Source organism: Corylus avellana, chromosome 5, assembly GCF_965113065.1.
Source record: "Corylus avellana chromosome 5, dhCorAvel1.hap1.2, whole genome shotgun sequence".
Lineage (NCBI taxonomy): Eukaryota > Viridiplantae > Streptophyta > Magnoliopsida > Fagales > Betulaceae > Corylus > Corylus avellana.
The window spans coordinates 1,294,140-1,317,584 of record NC_142494.1 but is presented as its reverse complement, the minus strand read 5'-3'; the positions used below and the strand labels follow the sequence as shown (position 1 = coordinate 1,317,584).

Here is a 23,445-nt window from a genome sequence, read left to right as displayed (position 1 = left end):
GCATTTTATTTCATAACAAAAACAAATTGCTGGTTCTGCAGTATACAAACTAGCTAGCAACTTAAACTTTCTGCTTAAGAGTTTAGGATAGACTTTCTTATTAACTAGAGGTATTTTCTTAAATTTTGAGGTTGTAGAGCTTCAGAAGGACTTCATATATGGGGGAATCCTACGATCCAAGTTAGTAAATTGACACTCATACTTAATATTATTTTCTTTTGTCATAACATGATTATTTCATGTATCAAACAACATACTTAGTGTTCTCAAGGAATAACTCAATCGACTGGAGACCATACTTCAAGAAGTGGAAGTCACTAGATTCAACCCTCCTCCCCCCTTTCCCTTCCTTTATGTGGACATATATATAAAAAAAATGTTTACAAGTCACAAGAAATACATTTTAGATTAATGTGAACTCTATTTTGTGAAAATAAGTAATGAGTTAGCACAGTATTAGTGTTAGTCCAAAAGTCCTAAGTTCGAATATTAATTAATTGATTAAATTTATGATTTCATATTGACTCAACTTTCTGGATATGAGAAAATTTGACATTCTTTTTTGTTCTTAAAATTAAGGGGTAACATACTAAAGACCCTTAAACTTCTACTCGATCTGATAAACCACCTCAAACTTCAAAATCTTTCAATTTGGCCCCCTGAACTTTCAATTGCAATCAATTTGGACCTCTTCGTCAAATTTTAAACGTTAAAAGTATGACAATGACGTTTATACCCCTAACTTTTTTATAAAATTTCAAATTTACCATTAATTTCAAATTTTTTAAAAAAAAATGATAAAAAAAAAAAACACAAGGTGACCCACGGTTGGGCCACCTTGTGACCTTTTTTTTTTTTTTTTTTTTTCTTTCAATTTTTTCTTTTTTAATAAGAAGAAAATTGAAGGGTAATTTTGCCTTTTTAAGGGTTTTAACAACAAAAATTGACAAAGTGGTTCAAATTGATTACAATTGAAAGTTCACCAGTCTAAATTGAGAGGTTTTGAAATTTGAGTGGTTTCTCAAATCGATTGGTAATTCAGAGGTCTTTAATGAAGTTACCCTTAAAATTAAAGTTCAAAGATATTAACAAATAACTCAAAACATAAAATATAGCTCCACAAACCGAAATTGTTATTATATTCTATGTCCAATCATAACACTTTTTTTAAATAAAAGCAAAAAAGCACTCTTGATCAGGACAAACAAATTAGGACTATTGATGACGTTTACATTTGCATGTGTCCTTTGAATTTGATCAAACTTCCAAACATATATAATTAGCAACTTAAACTTTCTTCTTAAGAGTTGTGATGGTGCAAGCAGGAGGATTGTGGTAGCCACCGATGAGGGGATTGTTGACATTAACACATCGAGAAGTAGCAGGGCCATCTTTTCCATTGTATTTGAGGTTTATGTCACGAAGCTCCAAATTACGACATGGTAGTGCCGCACTGCAAATGATCTCCACAGCTTCTTTAGTCGCAGAAGTTCCATTTATGCTCTTGAAGATAACTTTGCTGATCTTGATATTAGAAGGAAGCTAAAAGATAACCAAGGAAAAATCACCCAAAATATGGTATTAGTGACATTTCTTTACCTTGAAAATGAAACTATAATTAGGAACGATAATTTTCGACATACTCACGATTAAGAACTTAGCAGGATAAGGTTGAAGGGTCTAAGTCATTTAATTAAATTGGTTGATTTAGGGTTAACCTATATAATCTAATACCAATATATACTTCGACACGACTTGAACTCGACATGAGACACATATAAAGGCTAGCAATTTATGACATGACTCGTGAATTCAACATGAATCCAATAGAAAATTAGCAGGTTTAAGTTGAGGGTTTGACCCATTTAATTAAAATGGTCGAGTAAGGGTTGCCCTATATAGTCTTATACTCATGCATCGATAGAATTCGAACCCACACATGAGCACAAATTGCCACCCATAGCTTTAATAACATGAAACCTAATCAATGTGATATTAAATACGAACCTGTGATTTGCATTGATTCCATGGGCAGTACCCTTGGTCTATGAGGATAGGATTGTCGACGTTATTCATGACAATGTTCTCAAAACGCATATCAGTGGCAATACCAGGATAAGATTGAGGCCATGTTTTGATTCTCACACCAGTTTGTGTGTTTGTGAGAGTGCAGCCAATAACTCTTACCCCAGACACAGGCTGCTCATTCTTGTACTTACCAAGACTTCCTACGCTGATACCATGGCCAGGTCCACAGATGACTCCCTTGATAAGTATATCTCGAGAGCCGTCACCGAGGGAGATACAATCATCACCGGTTGAAATCTTTGAATTAATCACCTTAATATTGGTTGAACGTCCGATGTGAATTCCATCTGTGTTGGGGCTGTTATGAGGTGCTATGATGGTAACATGGTCAAATGTAAGATTTTGGGACCCAAAGACATTGATGTGGAATTGTTTGCTGTTTCTTGATGTTATGTCTCGAACTATTGAATTGGTGACGAAGTCGAACCTGAGGCTCTGTAGATTTTGGAAAGCATAAGCACCATAAAATTGTCATTCATTTTAGGTAATGCTTAAACAAATAGTGGCAATTGTACACTAATAATGTTTGCTTTCAAACTGGGTTGGACAAAATTCCTTGGACATAGTCTACTAATAGACCATGGGATCCTTAAAACATGCTGTAGATTTCCTGCAACCTAATTTAAAGAAAAACTTTATTTATCCAACACACATAAGGTAAAGTTAAACTTACAATGGGAAGGCGGACGCAATAGCTATTTTTCGAACAACCACTTCTACCCCAAGCAGTTTGTCCCTGGCCATCGAAATCTCCCTTGCCTGACACAGTTAAGTGGTCGATTTTTCCAAAACTGATCCAACAATCCCCCTTGAAGTATTTTGGGTCACCTGGGGATTGGATGCTGCCTAGAACATTAAACTCTATAGGACCCTTGCATGGGCCAAGAAAATTTACTGTGCCCACCCTGTATGTTGCTGTTGGAACTAAAACTTTACTCGAGCCTTGATATGCACATGCATCATTCCAAGCTCTTGTCACAGCCTAAACACAAAATGAATGATGAATGTGATTTTTAGCAAGCAATTATGACAAAAATATTTGGAAAATGAAACATCATGAGGTAAATAATGTTTCCCCAACATACATTTTCGTGATCATGAAAGGAATATGGCATATTGCATGCATACCTTGGTGATATCACTATTAGGCTTTGCTCCATAATTTCTCACATCAAAAACACGAGCTGCATTGGCAGTGGATACTAACATTAATAGCAATGATATTGTCACAACATTCAATTCTAAACCCATATTTACACTTATGTTCGTCTGAATTTTCTCAGGTAAATATTGAGTTTAGAAGAATGGTGAATATCCTATTTTGTTTTGAGCCATTTATAATGCAATTCACCGAAGCTCAGCACCACTAACATTTCTAAGCAATTGCTACCCATCATTGTTCAATGTCTATAAGTGGTTGTAAGATTTTTGTTTTTACTTAATTAATTTTTTTTTCTTCCTATTATTAGTCTTCTTGCATTCTTTACGTCCTTTTTGTGGTAAGTAAAATAAAGGCATGGGAAACTTCACTTGCATCTCCCAAAATATAGCAGTTTTTCAATCATTACCTTGAAGTTAAAAATTTGTAATGTTCGGTTTCCTAAGTTTCAGCCATTTGACTTTCAAATATTTTTTTGTTAAAAATACCAATGTTAGCCACTTAGAGCATTCCCAATGGAAGAGCCAAATGTTACTTTTATCTAGAATAGCTCTTCAAATGTTCAAAAAACCTCTCACATTGGATGAGCCAAAAATATATGTAAAATAGATATTTGATTAAAAGAGCTAAAAAAAAAGTTAAATGTAGCAGCACTTTTTAAGGGAGCCATTTTATTTTTTAGTGTTTCTCTCTCCTGCTTTATCTTTTTCCCAAATCTTTTCCCACCTTTTTTTTAAAAATATAGCTAATCGGATGTGTAGACACTTAAAAATGGCTTAGCTAAACTAGATAAAAGTGAATTTTGAAGAGTCATTTTACATAAAAATATGGCTCTTCCATTGGGAATGCTCTTACTAGAGTAGAATGACAATCATTTTGTTGATTTAATTGTAAATAATAGTAACCAATGACAAATCATGAGATGACAAAAAGAAGACCACTCCTTTTTGGAGGAGTTTTGATTTGCCCCCATTCACTTGAAGGGAATCATTGGATTTAATTTTAAAAAATTGTAACCAATAACAAATAATGAGATGACAAAAGGAAGACCACACTTTTTTGGAGGAGGAGTTATGCTTGGCCCCATCGACTTGAAGGGTCAATGCACCCACGTCAACAATTTCTTCCTTGGCTTCAAACTTATCAAGTTTATCAACAAGACGAATCTCCTTCAGATGCGTCCGCCTCATCTCCTAATAGAAATCACAATCCACTAGTGTCACTCAAGTTCAAGGACCTTTTGGCTTTTGAACTTGAGCATATGACCTAGTTTAGACAGGCCACCATGCTTCCCTACTAGTCCTATTTGCCACACAACATTCTTTGATGACTTTTTCTTCCTTTAGACACATTTGCACTATTTAGCCTTCTTTCCCTTAAGCAATTCTGTTGATTCCTAAGCTTTACCTTTCTATAATGAGTTCACCTCTTTTGGCATATCATTCTAAATAGACGATGAGTCTCCACTACCATATGTTAGAGCTTTTTATAGTGACTTCACCTCTTTCGGCATATTATTTTGAACAGACGATGTGTCTCCACTACCACATGTGAGAGCATAAAAAACCATGTCTCCAAATACATACCTCTCTAGTGCTTTTTGATCACATTTTTTTTTTTTTTTTTTTTTTTTTTTTTTTTGACCTTTTGCTAAAGAATAAGGCTATTCTTGGTACTATGAGTCTCTTGAAGATTCTTCATCATCATATATGTCTGTGAGTGGACGCTGATCAACAATCTCCACCTCCACGACCTGTTTCCTTTTGTGGCTTTCAGTCGATGCTTCATCCTCACATTTTCTTAACATATAGCCCTCATCAAACACCACATCTTTGCTAAAAATATTCTTCTTTGAGACTGGATCGGATAGCCTATAGCCTTTAACACTAGATTCCAGACAAAGACAAATACATTTTCTTGACTTTGAATCTAATTTCAACCACTCTCCACTTTGCACGCGAGCGTATATCGGACAAACAAATATTCTCAATGTAGAATAATCAACCAATTTACCTGATCATACTTCCTCTGGAACCTTGAAATTTGAAACGACCTAGATTTTAAAACTCTTATTTAAATAATATTAAATAGATTAAAAATATAATCGATAAATTAGAACAATGATACGTGGAATAATGATATTGAATAACTATTTAGTATTACAAGTATATTACATTGATTTTTGACATCTTTTGTATATCCATTCAATTCTAAAATTTAGCTTCACTAATATGTTTATGAGCATAATTAAACACAATCTAGTAAATAAATTATTTATATTGGTGTTTAGTGAAGTTAGAAATTAATTTGAAGCTTTGCAGTTTTTAGCCTAAAAAGCAGTGTCTTAATTTTCATACTGTCTAAATGGGATTAAAACTGCTAAAGAAAGATACCAAGGTTAGCCACCTTTGTTGAAAGCTTAAAGTCTTCTAGTAATGATGATTATAGTAAATATCATGATTATAATGATTTAATAAAGCAAGTGGCCAAGTGGGAATGCAAATAGTTAAAGCCTAAGTTGAATTAGAAACCTTGTATAGGCCAAAAATAGATTCAAACGAACTCGGATGAAGTCGAACCAAAAATATAAAATGTTTTTCTCGAAGTCCTCTATCTACTCTCAAAATTGCATGTCAATCAGAGTACGTTTGGACATTGAAAAAGGGATCGAAATACGCTGTCCTCATTTTGGACGAAAATACTATTTGGTATAGAGTATGAAATATGGACTAAGTTCATTCTTATGGTTAAATACATCTCAACCCTTAGATCAAAGGTTTAAAAATAAATCCTAACCATTCATTCTCTTATAAATAGAGCCTAAGCTATAGTCACTTTCACTTGCTTTTTATTTACAATCTTAGAACAAAGAAAATTGTTTGCTCCTCCTTTCATTTTGTTTTTTAGTTCTAGTCAAATACCATATAGCCTAGATCTTTCTTGTAGTGTTCAAGTGTTTTTCTAAAACTAGCTACCTAGAGAAGATTTGGTGGAGTTTTACTTCTAAGGATTATTGGGTAAGTGTTTCTTGTATAAATATCATGATTTATTGCTTTTATTACTTGTCCTCATTTAATTGTTTAAAGACCCAATAAAGTGTAAAATGCAAAATAAAGTAATGGATACAAGAGAATTAATAATAAAGAGTTAGTGGACAAAATCAATTAAGGACTTATAATATTATCTATATATTATTTACTTTACAGTATTTACATTCAGTCATTTCTTTTATGTCATTTAAATTTCTGTTCATATTTCTGACGGTAAGGACCATTTGATCTCATCCCCGAAATATGCATTTAACATTTACATTCAGTCATTTCTTTTATGTCATTTAAATTTCTGTTCATATTTCTGGCGGTAAGGACCATTTGATCTCATCCCCGAAATATGCATTTAACATTTACATTCAGTCATTTAACTAGTTATAAATGACTATCTTAAATTAATATAATAAAATGAGTAAATAAAGATGAAGTGACGGATAATAAATAAATATAAAAAGATGAGGGTCTTTAAACAATTTTATTATTGGAGGATGAACTAAGTATTGTTTGTATGTATGTATTATGTGCAGAAGTGGAGCAGAATACTACACTAAGGAGTGTAAGTATGGATATACTTACTGAGTACTAGCTTTGTTCTATTGTTATAGGAATTCTTATTTTGTCTTATTGATATAATTTTGCAAAACAACTGCTGCATAATGTGTCTAATAAAATGGGCTGATAAGATAGCCACCTTAAGAACAAGCTGGGTGGATTGCCGCGAGGAACTGTCGGTATCTCAGTGGATGGGGGTATATAACCGTCCAACATGCCTAATATATAACTAAGTTGGGGCGGTGTAGCTGCCAACACCAAACAGGTAAACCTCTAAAGTGTGAGGGACATAACGGACGTAAGCGGGCTGAGAGCTCATGAGAAGAGGTTTGAAGAAAGACTATCATAAAACATAAACTAATCTGTCATTACGCTGCATTCACAACTCATTCATTATTATATATTTTAGTCTTTAATCTTATTTGTTCAAACTAGTCTTTTTAGTCTTTATATCTAAGAAAATAGATTACTCACTTGTTTGCCAATGTAAATATGATAACGTCATCTTTACATAGATCTTGATGCAGGGATAGAAAGTGAGGATGATGGTCCTTTTACTGGTTTTGATGGTTGATAGACCATCTGCTGCAGGATTTATGCTTACTCTATGGAGCAAGTCTCATTTATATTAATCGCTTTTATTATGTATGGTGATGTGTGTAAACTTAATAGATATTACTATGTTAATTTAGGTGCCATCTGTGGCATATATTTGGTACACCTAGTGTGTACATATGTTGTAATGAAAACCATGTTTCTATTTTATTTAATAATATATCACCTCGAGGTATTTCAGTCAGCTCAATTGTGTTGTGTAAGTTATTCCTAGGTCATAGAAAAAGAAATATACATACTCCGCTGTAAGATTGTATTTTCTAAAGTTGCAACGTCACGACTTCGATATTTGCTAGTTCAAATATCGGGGTGTTACAAAATTAATTGTTGCAGATGGAGATTCATTGGTGACGAAGAATGCATAATTAACTGACTTAGCGCAGAAACTCTTTGACAATCCTATATTTAACCTCATACATTTGGCCATTTCGAGTGCTGTTATGTTCACCCTTTTAACAACTTTGCTCTACTATGGAGTCCCTCTAACTATGAGGTGACGAGTAATGCCTTATATTTTGCAGAATTCTAAGAATGTAGTGTCCTTGTACTCGAAACCATTATCAGATCCCAGATACTTCACTTTTTTCTGATTTTTGACTTGTGCCTTCCACTACTTGAAGATGGTGAAAACATCTAACTTCTGATTTACATCTGTATCTGCCTGTCTCTTTCAATATGATCAAATTTCCAAGCATAACCTTAATTCTTGTAAACTAAAGTATCTCTTGGGGTACTTTATTTAATAGCTCAGAAAATGAAAGGTACTTTATTTCTTGTCTAGGCAAACTAGCCAGAAACTTAACCTTTCTTGTTAAGAGTTGTGAGGCTACAAGCAGGAGGATTCTGGTGGCCACTGATGATGGGATTGACATGAACGCATCGGGACGTAGCAGGGCCATCTTTTCCATTGTATTTGAGGTTTATGTCACGAAGCTCCACATTCTGGCATGGTAGTGCCTTACTGCAAATAATCTGGACAGCGTCTTTAGTCCGAGAAGTACCTCTTATGTTCTTGAAGATAACCTTGCTAATCCTGATCTTAGAAGGATTCTTTAAAAATCCATGAAAAAATCACCAAAGTATGGTATCAGTAATGTTTCTATACCTTGAAAACTAAGCTACAATTAGGATTGTCAATTTTTGAAATGACTCCTAAACCCAACACGGCCTCTAAGTCTAACACAAACCCATTATGAAATTAACCAATTATGGTTAAAGGGTAGTGTGACACGTTTAAATAAATGGGTCAAGTTAAGGTTAACGACTCTTAAAGTTATATATTGGCATAACTCGAACTCGGCACATAAACACAAATTGACACCTTTAGCTATACAACATGAAACTTGATCAATGTGATGTTGTAGGTACCTGTGATTTGCACTGATTCCATGGGCAGTACCCTTGGTCTATGAGGATTGGATTGTCGACGTTACCCATGATTATGTTCTCAAAATGAATATCAGAGGCAGAGCCAAGATACGAATCAGGCCATGTTTTGATTCTCACGCCCGTCTGTGTGTTTGTAAGAGTGCAGCCAATAACTCTAACCCTAGACACAGGCTGTTCATTCTGGTACTTACCAAGACTTCCTATGCTAATTCCATGACCAGGTCCACAAATTACACCCTGGATAAGTATATCCTGGCTGCCATCACCGAGGGAGATGCAATCATCACCTGTTGAAATCTTTGAATTGATCACATTAATCTTGGTTGAACGTCCAATGTGAATCCCATCGGTATTCGGGCTATTTTTAGGTGCTTTGATGGTAACATGGTTGAATGTAAGATTTTGGCACCCAAAGACATTGATGTGGAATTGTTTGCTGTTATATGATGTTATGTTTCGAACTATTGAATTGGTGACGAAGTCGAACCTAAGGCTCTGTTGATTTATGAAAGCATAAGCACCACAAAATTGTCACCCTTTTTGATAACGTGTAAACAAACAATGGCAATTGTATACAGATAAAGTGTTTCTCCAAACTAGGCTGAAGAAAATTCTTTCAACTTTGTCTAAACATTGAATATTGGTGTCAGCTAAATAGATAGTTTTGAGGAAAACTTTATCCATTGTACACAACTAAGGTAGAATTAAACTTACAATGGGAAGATGGACGCAATAACTATTTTTCGAACAACCACTTCTACCCCAAGCAATTCCTCCTTGGCCGTCAAAATTTCTAGTGCCTGATACAGTTAAGTGGTTGATATGTTCAAAACCAATCCAACAATCCCCCTTGAAGTATTTGGGATCTCCTGGAGAATGTATGCTTCCTAGAACATTAAACTCTATAGGACCCTTGCAAGGGCCAAGAAAATTTACTTGCCCACCCTGTATATTGCTGTTGGAACCACAACTTTACTTGAACCTGGATATGCACATGCATCTTTCCAAGCTCGTGTCACAGCCTAAAAACAAAAGGAATGATGAAATTGTGATTTTTAGCATGCAATATTTATGGGAAAACATTTACATCATAGTTAAGGAGAAAGGAATTGTGCATGCATACCTTGGTGATGTCAAAATTAGGCTTTGCTCCATAATTTCTCACATCAAAGACACGAGTTGCAGCATCGGTAGTGGATACTAACATTAATAGCAATGATATTTTCACAACATTCAATTCTAAACCCATATTTACACTTATTTTCTTCTTAATTTGCTTAGTGTAAATATTGGGTTTAGAATAAGAATGATGAATATCCCATTTTCTTTTGATCCATTTATAGTGCAATGCAAAAGCTCAGCACCATTAAAATTTGAAACTAATTTCTACCCGTCATTGTGCAGTTTCTTTGAGAGTCTAGTTGTAAGATTTTAGTTTTAATTGAATTTTTCCTATTAATAGTCTTCTCTTGCATGCTTCGTGCCATTGATATAACAGTCTATTGCTATATGTTTTCCTAATTAAAAAATCAAAAAGTATTGACATTTGTCCTTCAATTATTTTCTTGTTGAGAGAATATTTATCTAAAAAGGCTATCTCTTTATTGAGAGAATATTCATATTTTTACCAGTAGAATATGGCTAGGGAATTTTTAACCCAAACTAAAGATATACAATTATGCAAAGCCGCTTACCAACAGGTTCGGGCTCAGCTCGAATAAACTCAATTTGATCTCTTTTTATTTAATAAATGAGCTTACTGTGAATAAAAAATCATGTTTAATTTTAAAACGATACATACTCTTATAAACTCAATTAATGATTGTTAACACAGAATATTGTATAAGCTCCACTCTACTCAATAGCTTGTTAATATATGTATGTATATTAATTATTAAGTAATGAGTATTTTTGTAATACTTATTACTTAATAAGTATCATTTAAACATTTCTGCTTAATTGCTTTGAGGATGGATTGTATTCTTCCAACTCTTCTTCATATATCCCATTCTCCTAATGGTTTGTACCTTGTTTAGATATATAGAGCACCCATGCTCCTATTGTAGAGCTAGAACTACTGCTATCGTGGACAAAATAATAATAATAATTAATTAATTAATTAAAATAAAATTTTCTACGGTAGGAACTTGAACAATGCATGCCAAAGAAATGCCCAATACAATGGCAAACTCATCATATGAAATAAAACTTTTTGATGGATTTTATTACATGTATAAATATAGCACGGTAAAAATAAACAATATAAAGATAAAGGGACAACTACTTTGGTTTATATAATTATTGTATTTTTTAAATTTTGTTAAAGAGACTCATAAGATATAATCTATTTAGTTATTTAATAAATATTCTGCCATGGTTATCTTAATAAATTACCTTATAAAGACAAAGGAATTTCAAGTTGATTCACTAGCTCATGATCTTCTCCTTTATGGTCTACCCATCGTCAGTTACAGCAAATTGGATGAATTTTGTTTTTTATGTGCTAGAAACACTTACGTTTCAATGAGCAAACAATATGGAGTAACCCTACCTATAAGTCATTTTTACGTTCCTCTTGTATCATTCTAAGAATGATGTGGCTTTTAAAAAATAATTTGATCAAAATTCAATAATAATTAATCATAATGCCAATGGCGATTTTAGAAGGCATATCATTCTTTGAGTGGCACAAAAATGATTCTAGCATTACTCTTCAATATGGCATGATGGAAGTTTTTCTATTTCCTATAAGGATGAATTTCTCTCAACAACAAATGTGTATTTTTTATTTTTTATTTTATTTTTTATCAAGATGCAAAGATCGAAACTTTCATCCACGCGAATTTAGTCACCTTATCAATATAAGAACATTAATGAAATAATTAAATTTATCTGTTTTTATCAGCTTAAGTTTTTAGGATAAATCATAATTTAACATAGTATTCTTTTTTCTTTTTTTGAAAGAAATCATTGCCTCATTAGAACCAACTCAAGGAGATGGAGCAACTTGCTCCATCGATAAAATATTGTTGATACAGTCAGGTGGCTCAACAAGCCATTGTTGATCCATAACACTCGTCGTTGCTACTTTGGATAGTGTATGTGCCGCATGGTTGCCTTCCCTTCCAACATAAGTCATCCGCCATTGGGGAAAAGACTGATCGAAGTTCGCGCTTAATATCTCCCACCAGGAGCTCCATTCTGCTCCAATCCGTCATCGAGCAGTTTACCGCACTGACCACCACCTGCGTATCACGCTCCAGATGAACCTGCCTTAGCCTTAGGTCCTTACACATATAAATCGCCATCAGTGCTGCCCTAGCCTCAGCCACTGAAGGATCACGGCACCCCAAAAGAGTTTTGCATTCCGCCGTTATCACTATCCCCTTCTCATCACGCACCAACACCCCAAAACCCATCCAGCCCTGTTTCTTCGCAATAGATGTATCCCAGTTCACCTTTTTCTAGTCAGGGAGAGGTGCACTCCATCATAATAGATGTGATATAGCACCCAAGACTCGCTTTGTTTCCCCGACACTGTTAGCCGTAGAGAACTCTTCAATGGACGTGAGTGTTTGTTGTACCAGCACGTTGGGATGTACAAAAACGCCCCCATGCACTACGTCATTCCTCCTAAGCCAAATTTTTCTCACAGTCCCTCTGCCAAATTTAACATGGTATTAGAATAAAAGTATTGAGTTTAAACCCTTTGTTCGTCATTCACCTTCTATTTTAATTAAATAGGAAATAATCTATTTTAATTCATGCATTATCGTTAAATTCATCATTACCGATGTTCTAACAATACTAAGTTACGTTTAGGCTAAGGAGGTTTAAGTGAATATTCTTTGAAGACTATTGAGGTAAGGGGAATCATTAACCATTTCTAAATTTAATTTCATGTCATGATTTTAGTGTAAATGATCTTTAATTACTTTATGAAAAATGTTTAAGTTATCTTATTCTTATGCTTACATGAAACGATTGCGCTTAACTGAAATGTTTTCATAAGAAAGTAATAAACTCGAAAAGTTATTTTATTTAAATTATCTTTTATGGGTACAATGCTTTACTTTCATGAATGTTCTAAATGAAAGATATTCCAATTCAAGGAACTTTATAATTTTGGAAAATTCCAAAATTAGGAAGGTTTTATTTATATAAGGAAATGTTTTCCATTATATAAAATTCTAATTATAAAAAAGTATAGAAAAGTAAAACTCTCATACACGTTGCCCAAAGCCGTTTTAGGAGAAGTAAAAGAAATGAGAAAAGCTTTATAAAATGAGGGCAAGTGTTGGGATGAGACAATTTTGGCCGAAGGGAATTCAGAGAAGACATAGCACAGTAATGATGCTGGAGATGGGAGCGCAACCCATTGAGAAGGACGTTAGAGAAGGTGGGATCATCACTATGTTTTGCCACGCCTAGTGCACCTTGGTTAGTTAAGTGGCCCAAAATCATGCACCTCGCGGCGGCCACGAGCATGAGAAGGGGTCCTTTGTGATTACGTGCAACTCTAGTACTAGACGAGGCGGATCGAATTGTGTATGTGAGACGTACAAGAAAAAGTCTAAGATTGGTTATTTATACCTATATGTTGAAACGAAGTAAATCTGCTCTATGAGAGTGTCACAAAAAATGATTTGAACGAAAAAAGAATTTATATCAAGGGTTAATTACCTTTTTAGTATCTAGGTTTTGAATTTTTTTTTTTTTTTTTTTTTTTTCAAATTATATCATAGAAGGTACCTGACTTATAGAAAAAGACTAACTTAGTAGTACCTCTATCACATTCTGTCAGTCCAAACTAACAGATTGCCACACAAAAATGCCACATATCCTAAAAAATTAAAAAAATTAAAAAATTAAACCCTACATATATATATATATATTAAAAATTTTGGGGTAGCCGGCCACCCCTTTTTGGCCAATATTGGAGTTGGCCGAACCACACCCAATTGCATAAGAGAGCAAAGAAATTAACTAAATGAGTCTTTCTTTGAAAGGCTAGCATTCAGAGAACAACGAAAAACGTGGAAACTACATAGCAAGAAAAGAAAAGAAAAATGAAGAATTTGTTTCTCTAGTATGATTTCGGTGGTGTTTTTCTGCAAGATCGAAAGTCAGTTCTTGATTTTTAATTTTCGTTCTTTGTGTTTTGTTAATGTTTAACACTTCGATTATGTAATTTATTTTTATGAACATGAGTAAAGCCTAGCATTTTTATAATTAGGTGTTCGATCTTGAGATTATTTTATTTGTTGTTCTTCATAAATTAATAATTGAATGTGAGGGATAATTTTAATTTGAAATTAATTTCACGAGAACAAATTTATTTTAATTTGTTATGATTTTTTTGTTTATATCAAATGCTATTGTGGTTCGAATATATAATAAATGTTTAATTTATCTTGCATTATATTATTAAAATAAATTCTTAATTAAATCATATTCAATTTATTTTATTTTATATGAGTGCTTTATTGATTTTCTACTAAGTTGATCAGTTAATTATGTCTCAAGAATACGGTATATATAGAATGTTAGGTAGATCCTTAAAGGCTTAGTATTTTCTATTGATTTTCTCCAACGTCAATTTATTTATTTAGTTTATCCACTTCATTATGGAAAACAATTTATTTTTCTAGCTGCATTATAATTTTATTTTAGCGTTTACAATTTATTGAGGATCAACCTCGTACTTAGTAAAAATTTATTATTTGTTATATCCCACACTTGATTTTTGCCTTCTTTGCTATCTCTTTCTTGTTAAAAAACAATTCTGATAGTGCAAGCTAGGAGGAGGATTCTCGTAGCCAGCAATGATGGGATTGACATTAACACATCGAGAATTAGCAGGGCCATCTTTTCCGTTATATCTGAGGTCTATGTCACGAAGCTCCACATTCTCACATGGTAGTGATGAACTACAAACAAGCACGACAGCGCTCTTTCTCGCAGAAGTGCCTCTTAAGTTCTTGAAGCTAACATTGCTGATCTTCACCTTTGAAGGAATCTTAAGAAATAATAACCAAAGTATTGTATTAGTAATATTTCTTATGTGCCTTGCAAATTCGACATGAAATTAGTGAGCTAAGGTTAAACGGTATACCCATTTAATTAAACATGTTGGGTTAGGGTTGACCGATATATATACTCTTATACTCATGCTTCAAGATGATTTCAACTCGACATGTGATATAATGGCTAGAAATTTTTTTATACGGACCATAAATCTAACATGAACCTAACATAAAATCAGTGGATTATGGTTAAGGGATTTGATCTGTTTATTTAAATAGGCTGGGTTATGGTAACTTATATAGTCTAGATCTCATACTTATATTCAGTACATTTCAAACCCGACGGAACAAGATTTTTTCCAGTTCATTTAAACTGGATAATATCCAATTAGTTATATGTGAGGGGACTTTTTGTTTTGTTTTGTTTTTTGTTTTTTTTTTTTTTTTTTCACTTTTTGAGGGGACAAAAATTCATTTTCAATATAATTAATTAGATATTCTTCAATTCATTTAAAACAAATAAGATCCTAATTCAAACCGGGGTGAACACAAATCTCCACCCTTAGCTATAATAACATGAAACTTGATTGGTGTGATGTTAAGTACATACCTCTGGTTTGCACACATTCCATGGGCAATAACCTTGGTCTACGATGATAGGAGTGTCAACATTATTTATGATAATGTTCTCAAAAAGAAAATCAGCGGCAGATCGAGGATAAGAATCAGGCCATGTTTTGATTCTCACGCCATTCGATGTGTTTGTAAGATTACAACCAATAACTCTGACCCTAGACACAGGCTATTCATTTTGGTACATACCAAGACTTCCAATGCTGATTCCATGTCCTGGTCCACAGTTTACCCCCTGAATAAGCATATCCCGGCTGCCATCACCGATGGAGACACAATCATCTCCGATTGAAATCTGTGAATTAATCACATTAATCTTCGTTGAACGTCCAATGTGAATTCCATCCGTATTCGGGCTATTTTGAGGTGCTTTGATTGTAACATGGTCGAATGTAAGATTTTGGCACCCAAGAGCATGGATGTGGAATTGTTTGCTATTATACGATGATATGTCTCGGACAATTGAATTGGTGACGTAGTCCAACCTTATGCTCTGTTGATTTATGAAAGCACAATCACCAAAAATTGTCATTAATTACATTAAGGCAATTTGTTAAAAAGTGGTGGCAATTGTACACAAATAAAATTTTTCTCGAAATTAGGTTAAAGCAAATGGATTGGGATCATCGGCAATACCTATCAAATTGCCCATCAAATTTTTTTTTTTTAAATCCTGGCCATCTATTCTCAACCAACAACTAAAAATACGCCATGTGTCCAACTTAATATAAAATAATAAAATATTATTTAAAATTTAAAAATAAATATAAAATAAAATGAAATAATTTTTTTCCTATTATTAGTCTTCTTGCATGCTTCCTAGCTTCCATTGATAAGAGTCTACGTAATGCAATGTCTCCCTAACAAAAAAACCAAAAAAGTACTGACATTTGTCCTTAAATTATTTTCTTGTTGAGAGAATATTCATCTAAAAGGCTTCCTCCCTCTTTATTGAGAGAGTGTTCGATTTTTAGTACCCTTAGAATATGAGAATATGATCTTTTCCATTTCCATTCATTAGAAATTAAGAGTATCTAAAATGAGGAATAATCTTGTCTTAACAAGTTGAAGGAAAAATTTTACAATATTACCCATTATTTTACACTAAGTGGATACTCCCCATTTTCATTTGAAATGGAGAGGATCCTATTCCTAGAATATGACTACGGAATTTTTAACCCAAATAAAGGTATACAATTATGGCCAATAAACCAACAAAGCCGCTTAAGAACATGTTTTGGCTCGGCTCGGATAAATTCAATTCGATCTCGGTTTATTTAATAAAGGGATAAATGTAAAATTGGTCTATGTGGTAGGCGTAAATTATAAATCACTCCCTGTGGTATAAAAAATATTTTATAGGCCCCTGTAGTTGGCCTAAATTACAAATCACTATCATGTGGTATAAAAAAATAATTGATAAGTCCTTAGGGTAGGCCAAAATAATAGTTTACTCCCTAAAATCAATTTTATTAAGTAACTTAACAAAATTCATTACTTTGTCACGTCATATTAATACAGTAAATTAACATAATCTCTTCTATCCCTGAAATTTTACTCACTGCGTAACCCTCACTCATTTTCATCTTCCTCGCCATGATTTGAGAGCATTTTACAAGAATTTGATGATCGCTTTTTGTGAATTGGCTGAGGAAGATGAAGATGAGGGAGATGAAGATGAGAGAGGGTTACGCAAGGGGTAAAATTTCAGGGATATAAGAGACTATGTTAATTTATTGTAGCAATATTAGGTTAATTTACTGTAACAGTATGATGTGGAGTGAGAGTTGATGTGTAATCTTAGCTGGTGTTGTAAAATGATGCGAAAAATCCTAATTGTTATTTTTGAAAGTCAGAGATTAATAATAATACGTGTCGCGTTTTTACTGGATATGACATGGCAAAGTGGCAGATTTTGTTAATTACTTAACGAAAATTGATTTCATTACGTAAACTGTTATTTTGGCATATCATGAGAACCTATAAATTATTTTTTATACCCCAATGAGTGATTTGTAATTTAGGCCAACCACAAAGACCAATTTTACATTTATTCCTTTAATAAATGAGCCGATTGTAAATACAAAATCATTCATGTTCAATTTTTAAACAAGATATATATACTCATATAAACTCTGCTCCCTTTTTTTTTTTTTATTATTTTTTTTTTTTAGTATGAATGCAACACAAGTGGAAAAAGAATCTATTTTAGAGATCTCCAAAATTCCGGCGACACAAAGGTATGACACCTACTTGAGACTTCCAGCCATGGTGGGTAGATCACGAATGGCTGCTTTTAAAAGTATTATTGATCGGGTGTGGAAGCGGTTGCAGGATTTGAAGATAAAATTCCTATCCTAAGCGGGTAAGGAATTTTGCTAAAAGTCATGATTCAGGCGATACCCACGTATAGCATGAGTTTTTTTCTTATTGGCTTAGATTCAGCCACTAATTACGATACTTGTGTTGCCTTGGTTCTCACAAGGGTTCGGGAAGGGTTGCTCCTTTCGGAATCCTTTACTTTGCCTTTGTTTTCAACCCTTTGTGGCCACTTTGATTCTCTTAATCGATCGGGTCATTTATTTAACCATTTGGTTACTTTATTATTTTATATTCCACTATTTTCGCTTTGTTTAGGGGTTGTTGTTTGGGTTACCCATCTAAAAAAAAAAAAATTCAAACCAAAAACAAAAAAATCCCTCAAACTAAATTTGGATTGAGATTGAAACGACTCAAGCACTTTAATTTACTTAAGTTCAAAACTAAATTTGTTTTGAGCCTTTTATAGTGCAATTCAGAATCTCAGACCGTTAAAATTTCTAACCAATTGCTACCCAACTGAGATGTTATAATATGTGTCACACTAACATTTTAGCCTTAAATGGCAAAGCTCTTAACTGAAGTTCGCTCCATTTCTTTTTGATACAAATTGAACAGCTTCTGGATATAAAGCTATCTAGAAATGGTCAAGATAACATATCAATCAGTCAGTGCAACATTCCACTCCACAGCTAAGCGGATTAGGCAGTTGCTTAAGGTCCTTGATTTAATAAAGCCTTCAATTAATCATTACTAACGAATATTTATTTGAGTAATGCTAGATATCATCTTTTTAGCCTCCTAAAATCTTCTTAAAAAGCTGGTGTGACTTGTAAAATCACCATTAAATTTTAGATGAATCATACTTGAATTTTGATCCAATGGTGATTCTAAAAGCTACATCAGTTTTAGGAGAATTTTAAGAAGATAAAAAGATGGTACCTAACATTACTCTATTTATTTCATAAATAAAAATATTTAAAGCCTGACACGAACTCAATACGAAATTAACAAGTTAAGGTTGAGGGATCTGACTCATTTAATTAAATTGGTCAAATTATGATTAACCTATATTGGAAAGATTGAATATTAGTTGACATATAGTTAGTAGATTACATAGACGGATTTAGGGGGGGCCGGCAATGGCCCTGGTCCCCCACAAATTACAAGAAAAAAAAAATTAAGGCAAAAAATAATAATTTAAGGTATTTTTTGCCAATTGGTCATTTCCCAAAAAGGTTTTGGCCCTGGTTCCCCCAAAATTGAAAGTTGGCTCCATCCCTGGTAGATTATAAAAGAATTCATAAGTATTAAGTTTTACATTGGTTTACTAGATGAGATTGATTTTTATAAGCGATTATAGAGAGCTCTAATTGCAACTTGACTAGTTCTTTTGAAATAATAGTGCAGATGTAGCTTTCGTTTTTCTTAAATCATTAAAATGGTCCCATAACAACCAACCTAGTAATACCATATTATACTAGACCACCACATAATATTGTAGCTCTGACAATGCTGTACGACATACGAAGATAGCCGAAAAACTACAGCATACTTTGTCTTTTTTTCTTTTCCTAAGCAAGAAGGGGAAAGGGGACAACATACCAGAACTTTATTTGATAACATTTTATTTTTCCATCTTCCATTTGTTTTATCTTTTCAAAACTAAAACATTAAGATCGAGTTTGGATCTAGGCCATCTTTTGCTTCGAGGAGTATTCTCAATTCTTGTGATTTATTGAAGGCAGGGTTGGTGTGTAGAGTGGGAAATGGGTCTCTTGTGCGAATTTGGCAAGATAAATGGGTTCCTAATCCGAGTACTTTTTGGGTTATGTCACCTCCTACCCTTTTAGGTCCGGAGGCCACTGTGAGCAAGCATATTGATAGGGATACAATCTGGTAAAATATTAAATTATTAGATACCATTTTTACCAAAGAAGAGTCCCGATTAATTCAATCAATCCCACTGAGCTGCACAAACCAGCAGGACATTCTTACATGGAGAGGAACTGCGAATGGTATGTTTTTAGTCCGAAGTACTTATTATATTCAACTTGATATGGTAGGCCAAGGCAAGGCAGAATGTTCATCCAAAGAGGGTAAGTGAAGAGGTGTGGCGGGGTCTATGGGCATTGCCAATACCGAATGTTGAAAAAAATTTCCTTTGGAGGGCTTGTCATGGGATTCTCCCTACCCGTGATAACCTGCGTAAAAGGAAAATTCTAACAGAATCTTTGTGTCCATTTTGTGAGGCTGTGGAGGAAACTGGTTTTCATATCTTATGGGACTGTCCGTCTACCCGGCATGTGTGGAGTATGAGTAACAAAAAAATTTAGAAGAGTATATTCTCTGGCCCTGGCCTCTTGCAGGTGGTGGAAGGGATTTTCAATAAATGTGAGCAGGAAGATATTATACAGTTTGTCGGGCTTGCTTGTCGAATATGGCTGAGGAGGAATGAGGTGTTGCATGGAGGACGGTTCTCCTCTCCGGCTGAAATAGTGCAGACAACTCTGAGGCCATTGCGGATTTCCAATTGATTCAAGGAAGTGGGAAAGGGGAGGGTGTACAAGAGGTAGCTCAGTCAAACCTTCAGTGGTCTGCTTCAAATCAAGGTGGGTTGAAGGCCAATTGGGATGCAGCTTTGGATCGCAAATCTGGTCGGATGGGTTTCGGGGTGGTAGTCCGAGATTCCATGGGGAGAGTATTTGCAGCGAGATGTTGATCCCAGTTGGGTTTCCTTTCACCGGAGGCAGCTGAAGTAAAAGCAGCTGAAGCAAAAGCAGCTATGGTGCCAATCCAGCTTTGTTCAGAACTGGGTCTAACAAGGGTCCAAATGGAAGGCGATGCAAAGAAAGTTATTGATGCAGTGGTGGCTTCGGGAATCAATTATAGCAAGCTTGGGCATGTGGTGGAAGATATAAAATATGCTATCCAGGTGTTTGATCAATGGCGCATGACATTGTGAAAAGCGAAAGCAATGGAGCGGCTCACACACTAGCTCAGTTTGCAATTAGAAATGTATTGGAGAACACTTGGCACTGGGATGTACCTGATTGTATTAGGAACATTGTTGCCCTAGAGCATTCTGCTATAGTTGGCTGATTTTATGAATGAGAATATCTATCTTTTATCCAAAAAAAAAAAAAAAAACACTGCTCGACATGATTAATGATTGTCAACGCATATCGTATAAGCTCAACTCGATCGACTCATTAATAATTAGTTCATTCGTATCTTTATAGGAATAGGATCATCTCCCGTCCAAATGGACCGGAGAATATCCAGTTAATGGTCAAGATCTCTCTAAAGAGATCCTGAGATTATAAATAGGACATCTGTCTCATTAATAAAATAATAATAAAATATTATATAGATTTTAAAAAATAATTATAAAACAAATATATAAAATATTATAAAAAATTAAAGGGTGGATTGGGGGTGGCCGTACCACCCAATTGGAGCTAGGGTGGCCGAAGCCACTCCATGGCCCTTGGGGGTGGTCCAGCCACCTCCAAGGGCTAAATCTACAAAATAAATAAATTATTTTTTCGTTTGGCCCTTGGGGGTGGCCGGACCACTCCCAAGGGCCATAGGTGGATTCAGCCACCCCTTAATTTTTTATAATATTTTATAATTATTTTTAATATATATATATATATATATATATATATATATATATATATATTAATGGGACATATGTCCTATTTATGGTCTCAAAAATTTTGACCATTAACTAGATATTCTCCAGTTCAAAATAAATTAGAGAGAATCCTATTCCATCTTTCTAATGACAATGTATTTTAGGTACCATTTAAACATTTTTGCAGCTTGTTTAAATAGATAGAGCCCCCATGCTCCTACTAGTGCTACCGTGGAATCCACGACCACACATATATAAGTACCAGCCTTCCTCCCTTTTTCCCTTTTTCCCGCTTTGAATAAAAAAATTTTAAAAATAAATAAAAATACCCAGCCTTCCAAATAAAATACACTTCAAATAAACTTTTCTACGGTCACGCCTTGAATAAAGCATAGCAGCACCCAATACAATGGCAAACCCATCATATGAACTTTTTGATAGATTTTATTATTACATGTATAAATATAGCACCATAAAAATAAGTAATATAAAGATGACAGGACAACCACTTTGGTTTATATTATTGTTTTTTTTTTTTTTTTTCAAGGATGAAAGAGAGCAAAACGTTCATGCAATAATATATTAGTATTAGTACATTAATTAAATGATTAAATATATGAATTCTTATCGACATAAATTTTTAGAACAAGTGATGTTAACAATATCATATTAAAACAACGGTACTAAGTTCGAACCCTTTATTCATCATTCACTTTCTATTTTAATTAATTATCTCATGTATTTGCTTGTCTTATTAAGAGTGAATGTTAGAATATTAATTAAATAATTAAATTTACTATTTTCTATCAACTTAACTTTTTTTTATTTTTTTTTATCAACATGTCCGCATAAGAGGGAGATGAGGATTCGAACTAGTAACTTCGCTTCATGAGGTGTGATCGCTAGCCGATTGAGCAATGCTTTGAGGACTATCAACTTAACTTATGGAATAACAAGATAAGTGGTAATTTAACTATCAGTGTAATGATTTGACTTTTTTTTTTTCTTTCTTAAAGTTAAAAACTTTAACAAAAAATTTTAAGCATAAAACATTCCTCAACACTGTACTTTTTTATTATTATTTATATATTCTATCTTATATCAGAATACTCTCTAAAATAAAAAACAAAAAGAACCCTGAGGCTGAGAAGATGCCCAATTTAGAATGAAGTATCCCCCTAACACTCACTTTAATGTATTTGCAATTTTAGGTTCTACTACAGTGGAACGTACACTAAAATAGGAGCATCAATGAAGTTTTACATTTGCATGTCTCTTTCCAATATGACCAAATTTTCAAGCATGATTAAACCTTAGGCTCTGTTGGGATCTGCTTAAAATGAATACAAAAAATATTTTTCACATTTTTTGTGCAATGGAAAATATCGTGGGTTTCTTCAAAACAAAAATCTTTCATTTCCACAAAATGGTTTCCAATGTTTAAAACGATAAACAATTTTTTGAGTTTTAACATCTCATTCTCAAATAGACAAACCCAATCAAGACTTTACCGGAACTCCGTCGAGACTTTACCTGACCACCATCAGGACACTTTCGAAAACTCAAACCTGTCGGGACCTGTTGTTTGTTGCCTTGAATTACTCAAGTCATGGAGAGTGGGGCCCATCCGTTAAGTTGGACTACTTATCCTAGTAGGAGAAGTAGCCGACCTACTTCTCTTGTTCCAATAGGTTTTGTTTTGTCCTTTTACTTCTCAATCAAGGAGAAGTTGTTTGGCCAGCTATACACCTTATATAAAGAGCAGGCTGCCGCATAGCAAATTGGGAGAGAAATTTAGTAGCCGCACATCTCACTTGTGTGTTCTCACTTTGTTGTGCCCTAAGGCACTTAGAGAAAAAGGGAGTTTTCTTTGTTAATTTTTTCTCTCTTTTGTGTGAGAATGAGATTTGGGTGTATTGGAGCATTGGGTTTCAAGTGATTTTCTCTCCAATATCTTTGTACTCCATCTTTTGT

At 33.9% G+C, this 23,445-nt stretch overlaps 1 protein-coding gene and 2 pseudogenes across 1 annotated transcript; all 3 read right to left on the bottom strand.

Moving 5' to 3' along the window:
* Positions 1 to 1,124: 1,124 nt before the first annotated feature.
* Positions 1,125 to 3,377, bottom strand: LOC132182635 (exopolygalacturonase). Its single transcript, XM_059595935.2, has 4 exons — positions 3,217 to 3,377; positions 2,762 to 3,070; positions 2,008 to 2,523; positions 1,125 to 1,542 (listed from the first exon to the last, which is right to left on the bottom strand). The coding sequence occupies exons 1-4, from the start codon at positions 3,337 to 3,339 to the stop codon at positions 1,288 to 1,290; spliced, it is 1,203 nt and encodes a 400-aa protein (XP_059451918.2). The 5' UTR covers positions 3,340 to 3,377; the 3' UTR covers positions 1,125 to 1,287.
* A 1,545-nt stretch (positions 3,378 to 4,922) lies between these two features.
* On the bottom strand, positions 4,923 to 10,102 carry LOC132180684 (exopolygalacturonase-like; annotated as a pseudogene).
* Positions 10,103 to 11,900: 1,798 nt separating this feature from the next.
* LOC132180683 (exopolygalacturonase-like) lies at positions 11,901 to 23,098 on the bottom strand (annotated as a pseudogene).
* Between the last annotated feature and the right edge of the window lie 347 nt (positions 23,099 to 23,445).